General features: G+C 34.4%; 1 protein-coding gene across 1 annotated transcript in view; it reads left to right on the top strand.

Annotated features, from left to right (window-relative positions):
* LOC131959197 (dynein axonemal heavy chain 9-like) overlaps positions 1-14,036 on the top strand; it is a 252,061-nt gene that overhangs the window by 93,096 nt on the left and 144,929 nt on the right. The window contains exons 38-45 of the mRNA XM_059324311.1: positions 1,938-2,148; positions 3,068-3,195; positions 4,180-4,288; positions 4,955-5,102; positions 6,324-6,498; positions 9,960-10,133; positions 11,762-11,969; positions 13,052-13,217. Of these exons, the coding sequence (XP_059180294.1) occupies positions 1,938-2,148; positions 3,068-3,195; positions 4,180-4,288; positions 4,955-5,102; positions 6,324-6,498; positions 9,960-10,133; positions 11,762-11,969; positions 13,052-13,217 (1,319 nt within the window). The remainder of the gene's footprint in view (positions 1-1,937; positions 2,149-3,067; positions 3,196-4,179; positions 4,289-4,954; positions 5,103-6,323; positions 6,499-9,959; positions 10,134-11,761; positions 11,970-13,051; positions 13,218-14,036) is intronic.

Here is a 14,036-nt window from a genome sequence, read left to right as displayed (position 1 = left end):
GTCTGTCAATGGCAAAAAATGTAATTCCTTCATTAGCAGTCTAATTATTCTCTTTATTGGCTGTAGCATACTGTCTATGGAGATGTCAATAGCAAGAATGCATCATGCCAAACAACTAACCTCCAGTTGCTGGAATTCCTTTTCATTCACTTCAATGCATTTAAACGTCTACTTCTCCGGCATAATTTCACCTAGAGACTCCATTTAAACTTTAAACAGTAGACACAAGTCTTGTGTATCGGTGTATTAATCCACGTTTCGATAGGTCATATCGTTTTTTATCAATCCCTGTTCAATGACCATGATCATTTTTGGAGAAATTCTGAGATTATAATGGGTGTGTATTGCACGGAATGTTCGTGCCACAGTGTGTGACATCATCGCCAGAGTGTAGAGGGAGAGAAAAAAATTGTCAAAAAATAAATTTGAAAACTGCGCTCCAGGCCGCAAATTCCACTCAACAGAAATAATTTATACATAGAAACGTAGGAAAATTAGTCTTCTCCCTCACAATCCTCTGGTAAAGCTGTCAGAGTTATAGTTTGGGCGTAGGACGCAGAGATGATCCACCAACACCACCAACAGCCTCATTGGCTCCCATATTAAAAACGCAGCAAGATTTCTGTAGAAAAGCACATTAAACAGTTTTTCAGATCGCTCTAACAAAGCTATTTCTTCATTTTTCTCCACAAAAAACATATGTACGTACTCAGCAATAAATCACATTGTCACAATCATTTCAGGGAAAGAGGTAAAAAAAAATCTTATTCCAATTTTATGGGTGACCGTGTTTATACATTATACAAACACTGATCTTTGTGCTGTAGAATAAGGTGGAGTGGCACTTTAAGTGTGCGATCCCAGAATAATGAGGGTGCTGATGTCTGTCCTTCCAGAAGACCACCACTCTCATTTATTGTAATGTGTGTAAAACAGTGTAGTAAGCTGCTGCACTGCATCACAGCACCCTATATTCACCCTGCACCACTTTATACTCACCATGAACCACAACATTAAGAAATAGATGCAGTAGGCTGAGTGGTTCAGTGTAGTGGTGCATGAAGTGCTACATTATCCTGTAAAAGGGTCACTGTTTATGTGTCTACCCGTCATCAGAGTCCCCTACATGAGGTAAACAAAGCATCATATCTATGTTGATCTAGATCTAAAGTGTCCCTTTAGTGACTCCCATACTGGGACTATTATCCATCTGTTCTGGAAATGTAAATATACCCGTAAACTGTGGCTATAAGATATTTGCAGATTTATTTTAGATAATATCACCTGTGTGACTTCAAGCTCCCCTTGCAAGATGTACTTTTTGGTTTTAAAATGAGTAACAATTCAGTTGAAAAATAATATTTTATATTTAATTAATCTAATTATAATCCTTTTGTGTTTTTTTTTTTAATAATTTCTTTGTGTTTTATCTGTGTTTTTTATGTGTTTTTTGTTGTTGTAATTTTTGTGTGTTTTTTGTATTTTTATTATATTTTTGGTGTGTTTTGAGTGCGTTTGTATGTGTTTTTGTAATTTTGTGTTTTTGGTTTGTTTTTCATGTTTTATGTGTTTTATCTGTGTTTTTGTAATTTCTTTGTGTTTTGTATCTGTGTTTTTTTGTAATTTTTTGTGTGTCTTTTGTATTTTTATTATGTTGTGCTTGTGACCCCTGGCAATTTTTATTTTATATATACATATATATAAATTATTATTTTACTACTATTGTTATTATTTTCATTTTCTATTTATGTATTCATTTTGTTTCTCAAATATTATTAATGTAATGTTTACCCTACGTCTGTTACTGCACTCCTGCTGTATATGTTCAATAAATGAATCAAATAAAAAAAAAAAACACAAAAAAAACAAAGCATAATATCATATTTTCCCCTCTGTGTGTGTGTGTGTGTGTGTGTGTGTGTGTGTGTGTGTGTCAGGTGGTGCAGCTGGAGGAGCTGCTGGCGGTGCGTCACTCTGTGTTTGTGATCGGGAACGCAGGAACAGGAAAGAGTCAGGTGATGAGGTCGCTCCAGAGAACCTACCAGAACATGAAGCGCAGACCCGTGTGGGCCGACCTCAACCCCAAGGCCGTCACTAACGATGAGCTGTTTGGTATCATCAACCCAGCAACCAGAGAGTGGAGAGATGGTGAGTTCAGGGTCCAAACTTTGAAAAAACAGGTGTCTAAGACAAGATAAAAACAGTAAATCTGAGGGAAATGATCTTGCTGCATGGACAGATAATTTACCTTGACAAGATTTCTTAAATTCAGATTATTAAATCTAGAAATAAGCATGTTGAATGCTTAAAATAAAGTAAAATTAACTCTTAAAACAAGATAAATTAACCCTCTGAAATCTTTGGCTATTAAGTCCTTTAAAAAATCTGTTAAAAAATCTTCACCATGCCATGTTGGTATCAGTTTTTTCAGCGTTACCTCACCTATATGTCCTGATAATTAATTTTCAACTTTTACTTGATAAAAATGTTGAACCCAAAAGAAACAAAAGAAAACAGATTTTATGTTTTCCTTTGTGATCTTGAAAATTATATTTCAATACACAGAATTTTAAATGTTCCAAAAATGAACACAGGTTGCAAATATTATTATATTATATTATTATATTATATATTATTATTATTATAACAGGTAACATGAGGATACTCTCTAGTTCTATATATTTATACTGAATATATTTGACATTATCTCCGGTTTAACTTGGCCGAATATCATTAAAAAAAAAAAAAATCTGGTATGGAGATTCATGTGCCGGTGCTTTCATGGACTACCAAGATTAAAAAAACTTTAGATTTAAGAAGTGTTACATAATTTATCTTGTTTTAAGAGTTAATTTCTTATTTTAAGTGTTCACCATGCTTATTTCTAGATTTAATAATCTTAATTTAATAAATCTTGTCAAGGTAAATTATCTGTCCATGCAGCAAGATCATTTCCCTCAGATTTAGAGTTTTTATCTTGTTTTTAGACACACCTTTTTTTTGCAGTGTGTTTGTTTAGTGCAGTGCTTCATGACCTGAGTCCCACTACTTCTTCTTCCTTTTTCAGGTCTGTTCTCTAATATAATGCGTGAATTGGCCAACGTCAGTCACAGTGGACCCAAGTGGATCGTTCTGGACGGAGACATTGACCCGATGTGGATCGAGTCACTCAACACAGTCATGGATGACAACAAGGTGTGCAAAAACTGAAACCTAACTCAGATTAAATATCTCAGATCAAGGGGATACGTGCTTATTTTCTGTCTGATAAGATAGTTCTTCTTAAACATCTTTTACGTTAGACTGTTTCACTTGTTTTGGTCCTAAATGATCTAAATAATAATAATAATATTACAGCTTGTTACTGAGATTTTATGACCTATACTGAGGAAATACATGCTTGAAACTAGAATATCAAAAGTTACAAAGCTGTTTCTTCAACACTTACAAGTAGGAAGTAATTTTGTGTCTTTTTGTGTCTTTTTTTAAGCCATATATATAAAACTGCTTATTTCAAGCATAACTAAGAAATCATAACTTTGACATAATTTTACCTCTTTATATACTTAAAATTGTATTATCAATGAAACAATAGAAGTGTGTATTGTTGTGTATGTATGTAATTAACTAGTACATTGGCACATAGCTGTAAATTAACACTTGATATGTAAACATTTAACAACAACAATTTAGAAAAAAATCTCTTTTTATTAGTTAGAATACACTAATTCTAAGGTATTTTTTGGCTTTGTCAAGATTAGATATTTTTACTTGTTTTGGAAAGTCTTGACAAGGCAATTTTTCTTGTTCCATTGGCAGATAATTTTGCTATTTTTAAGCAAAATACACCTACTTTTTGTACTTTTTTTCCTTCTTTTTGAGAGGTGTTTTTTTGCAGTGTGTGTATAAATAAATTACTCTTTTATTCATAGTCAGAATGACTAAGGTCACACATTCTCACTGTTTGTTAGTAAATCACATTCAGATATGAATAGGAAGAAACGGCTGACTCATCACTGATGCAACAATGGAGTAAACTGGTTGAGAGAAATAATGATGTGTGATGAAAATAGCTGAGAGGAACAGGTGACATGATCCAGATGAGGAACTGTAAAAAAGCCTCAGTCATATCTATGTTCACTGTGTGTAAATAATAAATAATGTGTCTGGTTCTACCAGGTTCTGACTCTGGCCAGTAATGAGCGGATCCCTCTGAACCCCACCATGAGGCTGGTCTTTGAGATCAGCCACCTTCGCACTGCTACCCCCGCCACGGTTTCTAGAGCAGGTACTCCCTTCTTCTCTACTCTTTTTATCTTTTTATTTGGGCTTCTGTGGCAATATTGTGATTTAGAATTTTATTTATATAGGGCTGTTTTGTGTCTTTTTTTAAATAATTTTGTCTTTTTTAAGTAATTTTGTCTTTTTTAAATAATTCTGTGTCTTTTTTTAGTCATTTTGTTTCTTTCTGTAGTCATTTTGTGTCTTTTTTGTGTCATTTTGTGTCTTGTTTGGTCATTTTGTGTCTTTTTTAAATAGTTTTGTCTTTTATGGTAATTCTCTGTATTTTTTGGTCATTTTGTTGTTGTTTTTTTAGTAATTTTGTGTCTTTTTTGTCTTTTTTAAGTAATTTTGTCTTTTTAAAATAATTCTGTGTCTTTTTTTAGTCATTTTGTTTCTTTTTGTAGTCATTTTGTGTCTTTTTTGGTCATTTTGTGTCTTTTGTGTCTTTTTTTAATAATTCTGTGTCTTTTTGGTAATTCTGTGTATTTTTTTTGGTAATTTTGTTGTTGTTTTTTAGTAATTTTGTGTATTTTTTTGGTCATTTTCTGTCTTTTTTTAGTAATTTTGTGTCTTTTTTTTTGTCATTTTGATACTGCCTCCAGCAGCCCCCAGGTAATTTGAGTTTGAGACCCCTGACTTAACGTGTCGTATTCCCTAACTTCCTCCCCAGGTATCCTGTACATAAACCCAGCAGACCTTGGCTGGAACCCTCCGGTGTCCAGCTGGATTGACAGGAGGGAGGTCCAATCAGAGAAGGCCAACCTGACCATCCTGTTCGACAAGTACCTCCCCTCCTGCCTGGACGGCCTCCGATCGAGGTAACGAGCTCCTCGCCACCTCTGTGTCACCATGACATGACTTTCTCACAGTCAGGTCCAGTTGACGCAGGATGTTGGGACGTGACCCAAGCAAAGAGGGACTGACTCACTAGAACTGATGCCATCCTGCATTCTGTGGTACAACACCTCCATCACCACTGCTACTGGAGCAGACAGAGAAACAGGAAGCAGAGGAGGAATATTTTCTCCTCACTTTGAGGCCAAAAAATGCACCACGATACCGCCCTACAAAGTCTAACTGCAGTAGCTACATTTTTGGTCGAAATTGAGAAATTATAACTAAAAATGAACTCCTTGATGTCTGTTTTATCTTGTGACAAAGTTTTAGATTTCAATTTTGCTTTATTAGATAGAGAAATTATTGTGTAAAGATTGCAGTAACTACAAATTCCAACTCAAAACCAAAGCAGACAGAAGTAATTGCACTTACCACATTCTGCTTTGGATGTATATACAAATTTAAATATAAAAACAAAGCAGACCGTAGTAAGTTCACTTATCCCGTTTAAGTTTATTTGATAAGAATATTATTATATAGTAAAAACAAAGTGAGATAAAATAATATTAAGACTAAAATATAGCATTACTTCATAATATTATGTCTAAAATTCACAAATCTTTGAATAGAGTTGTTAAACACTTTTAAATATACTTCACTATATAAACTACACAACAAAATCAATTTGAAAATGTTAATTCACTGAAAACAAAATCTAAAAGCTGAAAGAACACAAAAACATTGTTTCTGCACTCCGTTTCTGCATTACCAAAAAAGACACAAAATGACCACAAAAAGACACAAAATGACAAAAAAGACACAAAATTACCAAAAAAGACACAAAATGACCAAAAAAACACACAAAATTCCCAAAAAAGACACAAAATTCCCAAAAAAGACACAAAATTCCCCCCAAAAAGACACAAAATGACTAAAAAAGACACAAAATCACCAAAACAAGACACAAAATTACCCAAAAAGACATAAAATTCCAAAAAAAAAGACATTAACTGTCTAAAATACATTAGCACATGAACACTTTAACACAGTGGAGACAGAGCTGACTTCCAAAATGATTTGGCGACCAGCAGAAATCAAGGTTCAGGATGAGAATAGCTGCCATAATGCTACAACAATTATCACTGAATTTATTTTGTTGTGAAAAACAAGAATCTCTATGTTGTGTGTGTGTCTTTGCTCAGGTTTAAGAAGATCATTCCCATCCCTGAGCAGAGCATGGTGCAGATGCTGTGCTACCTGCTGGAGTGTCTGCTGACTCCAGAAAACACGCCGCCAGACAGCGCCAAGGACCTTTATGAGCTCTACTTCGTCTTCGCTGCCATCTGGGCCTTTGGAGGAGCCATGTTCCAGGACCAGGTACTGCATAGGCCTCTTAGCATGGCATGGTTATAATAGTGTTGGATTTTTCATTAGTTTTTGTTTTGATTTCGTCGTGATTTTTGGTTTTGAAATTTAATTAGTTTTAGTTCGTTTTTAGTTTGAGTTGGCTAATTTTAATTTGTTTTTATTTTTTGGGAAAATGCTTTAGTTTTAGTTTAGTTTTTATTCGTTTTAGTGTTAATTTTAGTTTTTTGTAATGGGGTATTTGTTGGGTGACAGAAAGTGACATCATGAAATTAAATGAAACATTTATAATTTGAAACATTTTATAATAGGCAGCTTTGAAAGTAGTTATTTCTCATCAACACATTTTTTCTTTATGTATTTATATTTACCATACTATTATTACTGTTGTTTGTAGCAAGGTTATAATAGTTTTGGTCTTTTCATTTGTTGTAGTTAGTTAGTTAGTTTTAATTCGTTTTTCTTGTTGGGGAAATGGTTAGTTTTAGTTTAGTTTTTATTAGTTTTAGTGTTAGTTGTAGTTGTTTTGTAATGGGGTATTTGTTGGGTGCGAGATTCAAAAAAGTCACAATAAATGTTTCCTTTATTTCCTTTGTCTGATCCATCTCAGCCCCAATAAGTTTATTAAGTCATAAAACCAGAAAGATGAAATAGATTTCATAACAACCAAAAAGGTTTACGTATGAAAAAAGTTGACAAAGACGAAAACGAAGGACGTTTTCACTATAACTTTAGTTAGTTTTATAACCACACAATAAAGTTTCAGTTAGTTATCATTTTCATTATTTCCTTAGTTTCCGTTAACTATTATAACCTTGGAGCATGGAGGCACTTACTTAATGACAGAAAGAGAGAAAAGAACTGTTTCACAACTGAAACAGCTGAGTGATTTCCCCTCTCTTTCTTCGTAACTCCTTCCCGAAAGAGCATTTTGGTCCATTCCTTGGTATAATTCCAGCCCCGATGGCACTTATGCAGCTCAACTTTTTGTCTCTCTTCTTGAAAAAGTCATTTGAAAGTTATTTTCAGTTGAAGAAAATGGCAGTTTTTTTTTTTGACAAGGCTGAGATCTCCATCTGAAAATGAAGTGGACTCCATTCCCGCCTCAACAACACACAGGCCGGCTGAATTTAAATCAGCGGGAGAGCCGTGGCGAGCCAGTTGCTAAGCAATCCAGTTAGCGCTGTACAGTAAGCGCGTCCGTCTAAGTTATGGGATAAAACTGCTCTCCCTTTGGTACAAATGTACTCCACTTTATTTTCCCATCACAGATGCATTTAAATGCTAAGTGGTTTTATTGACTGGAGAGTTGGTGGTGAATGGAGGAGACAGGTACCGAGGGGTGGCGAGGAAGGCGAGGAAGGCGAGGAAGACGAGGAAAGGCAGCAGGTGATGGGGCTACTTCACTGTCTGCATCAGACAGATGGATAGATAGGCCTGCCATCTCTCATTTTCTCCCCTTCAGCTGCTGGGGCTGTGTCTGGGTTTTGTTATATTTATCTGTCCTCTGGTGAAAATCAAACGCTGGGATAAAAAGCTACTGTACGGGGGAGAAAAAGAAGAGAGAGAGGAAGTCATTTTAGAGTATTGACCGCTTCGCCTACCCTCTGTGTCTGTCTTTCATTAGTTTTAGTTTTGATTTCATCTTGATTTTTTTTGTTTTTTCGAATTGATTTAGTTTTAGTTCGTTTTTAAGAGTGAGTTTGCTAGTTTTAATTTGTTTTAATTTTTTTCTCTCTCCCCTCGTAACTCCTTCCCGAAAGAGTATTTTGGTCCATTCCTTGGTATAATTCAAGCCCCGATGGTACTTATGCAACTCAACTTTGTAATGGGGCATTTCTTGGGTGCCAGATTCAAAATAGTCACAATAAACGTTGCCTTTATTTGCCTTATATAGTGAGTTTTGTTACCACACAATACAGTTTCAGTTAGTAATCATTTTTATTTTCATTTCAGTTAACGAAAATGTTTTTCCATTTATAGTTTTCGTTATTTCATTAGTTTTCGTTAACTATAATAACCTTGGAGCATGGAGGCACTTACCTTATTACAGAAAGAGAGAAAAGAACTGTTTCACGACTGAAACAGCTGAATTATTTTCTCTCTCTCTTTCTTCGTAACTCCTTCCCGAAAGAGTATTTTGGTCCATTCCTTCGTATAATTCAAGCCCCGATGGCACTTATGCAGCTCAACTTTGTAATGGGATATTTGTTGGATGCCAGATTTAAAAAAGTCACAATTAATGTTTCCTTTATTTCCTTTGTCTGATCCATCTCAGCCCCAATAAGTTTATTAAGTCATAAAACCAGATAGATGAAATAGATTTAATATCAACCGAAAAGGTTTATGTATGAAAAAAGTTGACAAAGATGAAAACGAAGGAAATTTTCACTATAATTTTAATTAGTTTTATAACCACACAATACAGTTTCAGTTAGTTATTGTTTTCTTTCTAAAACTCTTGTTTCTATTTTTATTTCAGTTAACGTTTAAATGTTTTTTCAATTCTAGCTTTTCGTTATTTTGTTAGTTTTAGTTATTTATAATAACCTTGGTTTGTACTATTATTATTATTATTATTATTGTTATTATTGTTTTTGCTGTTTAATTTATGGATTTATTTATTTATTTCATTTTTTTTGTCCTTTTATTGATTTATTGGTGATAAACTACACAGTCCCCCATAAAATTGTAATATTTTTTATTTTCATTGTGATATGTTTGGAATAGATTGATTAATAAGGTTTTGAGAAGATCTACACTTTATCTGTCAACAATAAATCACATTGACACAATAATTTCATGAAAAGAGTAAAAAAAAAATCTTATCACTATAGATTTAGTTAATTTTAGTGAGTTTTGTAACCACACAGTACAGTTTCAGTTCGTTATCGTTTTCTTTTTAAATCTCTCGTTTTTATTTTTATTTCAGTTAACGAAAATGTTTTTTCAACTCTAGTTTTCGTTAACTATAATAACCTTGGAGCATGGAAGCACTTACTTAATGAGAGTTTTTAGAGTTTATTAAGTCATAAAACCAGATGGATGAAATAGATTTCATATCAACCAAAAAGGTTTACGTATGAAAAAAGTTTAAAGGCGAAAACAAAGGACATTTTCACTATAATTTTAATTAGTTTTAGCTCGTTTTGTAAACACACAATACAGTTTCAGCAATACAGTTAGCGTTTATTAAGTTATTGGATAAAACTGCTCTCCCTTTGCTACAAATATACTCCACTTTATTTTCCCATCACAGATGCATTTAGATAGATAGGCCTGCCATCTCTCATTTTCTCCCCTTCAGCTGCTGGGGCTGTGTCTGGGTTTTGTTATATTTATCTGTCCTCTGGTGAAAATCAAACGCTGGGATAAAAAGCTACTGTACGGGGGAGAAAAAGAAGAGAGAGAGGAAGTCATTTTAGAGTATTGACCGCTTGGCCTACCCTCTGTGTCTCTGTGCTTGTGTGCAGCTGGTGGACTACAGAGTGGAGTTCAGCAAGTGGTGGGTGGCTGAGTTCAAAACCATCAAGTTCCCGTCCCACGGCACCGTGTTTGATTACTACATCGACCCCGAGAGCAAGAAGTTTGAACCCTGGACGAAGATGGTGCCTAAGTTTGAGATGGACCCAGACACACCTCTTCAGGTTCAACACGTTCTTCATTTACAGCTTTATTTAAACTACTAGTGCAGTGCCTGTAGGAAGTATGTATTCATACAGTGGGAGATTGAGTAGATTTTTCAATTCTGGCCAAATGAGGTTGTGTGTGAAAGTGTGATGTACAATGAGGTGTAATACTCTTAATGCGTAGTGTTAATATGCAAAGTGTATATTGGGTAATACATGGATGTAAAAAGAGACACAGAAATAGTTATTTTAAGAAAAAGAAACTTAATCATTCAACATGGTTAGACATATACAGTACAGGCCAAAAGTTTGGACACACCTTCTCATTCAATGTTTTTCCTTTATTTTCATGACTATTGACATTGTAAATTCATCAAAACTATTAATGAACACATGTGGAATTATGTACATAACAAAAAAAGTGTGAAATAACTGAAAACATGTCTTATATTCTAGTAAGCAAAGGGTGGCTACTTTGAGGAATCTAAAATACAAGACATGTTTTCAGTTATTTCACACTTTTTTTGTTAAGTACATAATTCCATATGTGTTCATTCATAGTTTTGATGCCTTCAGTGAGAATCTACAATGTAAATAGTCATGAAAATAAAGAAAAACGCATTGAATGAGAAGGTGTGTCCAAACTTTTGGCCTGTACTGTATAGACACAACATAAGAAGTGAATAAAGCTAAATCTCCACTTAGCATGCTAATCGCGTTACAACAACGTCTGCAACTCCATAAAACACTTACTTTTCATAAGGTACCACACCATCCAGCACATACACATTGAACATTGATATTCACTGGAAACTATTTGAATATTATTGTTAAATGGAACCTTGTAGCCACTTTAAAACTCCTAAAGATAGGTAGGCTAAATAGACTTCCAGATGAGATGAGTCAGGGTGTAAATCCAGAGTGAATTGTGTTTCTGACCAGGTGTAGGCCTATCACACAATGGGGCGGAGCTCCACTAAAAGGGGGCGGAGCTCCCCTAAAAGGGGGCGGAGCTCCCCTAAAAGGCGTCCGATCGGAAACAGTGCAATGCTGCAACACGTCCTACGTAAATAATGATATTTAGAAAAATTAATTCAAAAATCTTCAAAATCGAGGATGCACACCTTCGTGCCTTGCTTTATAGATAGATAGGCAAGTGTTTGGTAGACTTATACACACATATCTTCTGGACTTGATCTGAAATTACATAAATACAATTTTGATTGAAAATACAGTTTTTATTCGTTTAAAGCTGCCTATATACATTATAAAGCTAGCAGGGAATATGATCCTAAAAGATGAAGACCAAAAAAAATATTTCTGAGTTTTATGTCATTGTTAGTTAAATAATAATAATAATAATAATAATAATAATAATGATAATAACTTTATTTATATTGCACCTTTCAAAAACAAGGTGCTGTACAACAGAATTAAATAATATCAAACACAAGAAAAAAAGAAATGACATTGGATTGACATTTTATAAACAGATTTATTTATGAATTATTCCAAAACAAATACTTGATGGATCAATTGATAAGAAAATCATTGGAGTTGGATCCATTTAATCCTGTAGTGTATTAACATCTTTCAGAGTGATTGTATGATTTTTAAATGTATACATTGTGTATGTGTGTATGTAGGCGTGTGTGGTCCACACCACAGAGACCATTCGGGTCCGTTACTTCATGGACCGCCTGCTGGAACACCGTCGGCCTGTCATGCTGGTCGGGAACGCCGGGACTGGGAAGTCTGTTCTGGTCGGAGACAAACTGGGACTGTTGGACGCAGAGAAATACCTCATTAAAAATGTCCCCTTTAACTATTACACCACGTCTGCTATGCTGCAAGGTAGGAGCTGCATGGAAAGAGTTTCTCATTAGCCTGCAGGCATGTGTTAAAGTGTAAATGTAAATAGACTGCACTAGTTTAGAGCTTTACACTATACTGTCCTACAAAGTCTCACTGCAGTAACTACATTTTTGGTGGAAATGGAGTTATAACTAAAAATGAACTCCTTGATGTCTGTTTTATCTTGTGACAAAGTTTCAGATTCCAATTTTGTTTTATTTCAGAGAAATAATATTATAAAAATTGCAGTAACTCCAAAATACAACTTAAAACCAAACCAGTAATTGCCTCGAATAATAGTCTCATTATTTTGACAATTTTTTTGTGACTTTGCCTTTTTTTTCCTCATTTGGACTTTTTTCTTGACTTCAACTTTTTTCTTGTTATTTTGATAATTTTCTTGTTATTTTAACTTTTTTTCTCTTGATTTAAACTTTTTTCTTCTCATTTTGACTTTTTTTCTCTTGATTTCAACTTTTGTCTTGTTATTTTGACTTAGTTTCTCATTATTTTAACTTTTTTCTTGATTTCGACTTTTTTCGTCTCATTTTGAATTTTTTTCTTGTGACCAAATCTTTTCTTCTCATTTGGAGTTTTTTTTTTGATAATTTTGACTTTATTTTTCATTTTGAGTTTTTTTTTTCGTGACTTTGACATCTTTCTTCTCATTTTGACTTTTTTCATGACTTCAACTTTTGTCTTGTTATTTTGCCTAGTTTCTCGTTATTTTAACTTTTTTTGTGATTTCGACTTTTATAATAGTCAATTTAAACAAAAAAAAGGCAGTGTCGCCTTTTATTTCTTCATTGTGTTGAATATTGAAAACAAGAATATCAGAAATATTAAGTTTCTTTGATAGATAAATTATTATCTAGATAGTGATTAGGTAAAAAAGTGAGATAAAATGATATTAAGAAAAGAAAATACATACACACACACACACACACACACTAATACATACATACATCAAATCAAACCACGACCTTCCGCCCACAGTGTGTCTTTTCTCATGTAATCTTCATATATTCCATTAAATTACACCTCTCATTCCTGTGCTGTGTGCTCCTGTGTTCCTCTAACAGCCGTGTTGGAGAAACCCCTGGAGAAGAAAGCAGGGCGCAACTACGGACCTCCAGGCAGCCGCAGACTGATCTACTTCATAGACGACATGAATATGCCGGAGGTGGATGCATATGGAACGGTGCAACCTCATACACTCATACGCCAACACATGGACTACAACCACTGGTGGGGCTCTGGTATTCAAATGCAGCTATGCATTATAATATATACAGTATGTATTAGCATACCAGTACATGCCTGGGCTGTTTAATGAGGAGGACATTATGCAACATTATCAACTGGGCTTTCTAGGTGATTTTCCACTGTGGAATTGTTTCTCACTGTAAGGGCTTAACTTTGGAAGGTTGTGTGTTAACCCTTTATCGGGCGAAGAACTGTATTTGGTAACTTCAGTGGATATCCAAAATGGTAATATTTTGAGAAAAAAGTTGCAAATTTACGAGATTAAAGTGGCAAATCTACAAGAAAAAAGTTGCAGATTTACGAAAAAAAAGTGCGGAAAAAAGAAACTTTCTCGCAGGTTCACCACTTTAAATCTCATAAATTTGCACATTTTTTTCCTCATAGATTTGCCACTTTAATCTCGTAAACTTTTTTCTCAAAATATTACCCCCCTCTACACATTCCACAGTCCACATTCTGGCTGTATGTAACATCCTCCAATATTCTCTAGGGTTGAAATTTGGAATTTGCAAGTATTTCAATGAGTGTCCTATTAAGGGTTAATACAGAAAAGGATCATTCTGATAATATAGTCATGCGCGCAGATGGGGTAAAAACATAGGATTAATGTTCCGTTAGTTAGATTATTTACATTGCAGCACATAGAGTGTCCGGTGGCTAATGGTGCGTTCAAGGTCTACACGAATGTCAGAATTTTCGATGTTGTTCTGAGCTCCAAGTTCTGACTTTGAGTCTAAAATAAACACACCATAAGGCGTTACGGTAAGAACGTGTTAGACACGCCTTCAAAATCAAAGCAAA

The sequence above is a fragment of the Centropristis striata genome, chromosome 21 (genome assembly GCF_030273125.1).
Source record: "Centropristis striata isolate RG_2023a ecotype Rhode Island chromosome 21, C.striata_1.0, whole genome shotgun sequence".
Taxonomy (NCBI): domain Eukaryota; kingdom Metazoa; phylum Chordata; class Actinopteri; order Perciformes; family Serranidae; genus Centropristis; species Centropristis striata.
Note: the sequence above shows the minus strand (reverse complement) of the source record. Positions and strands in the feature narration are given on the sequence as shown.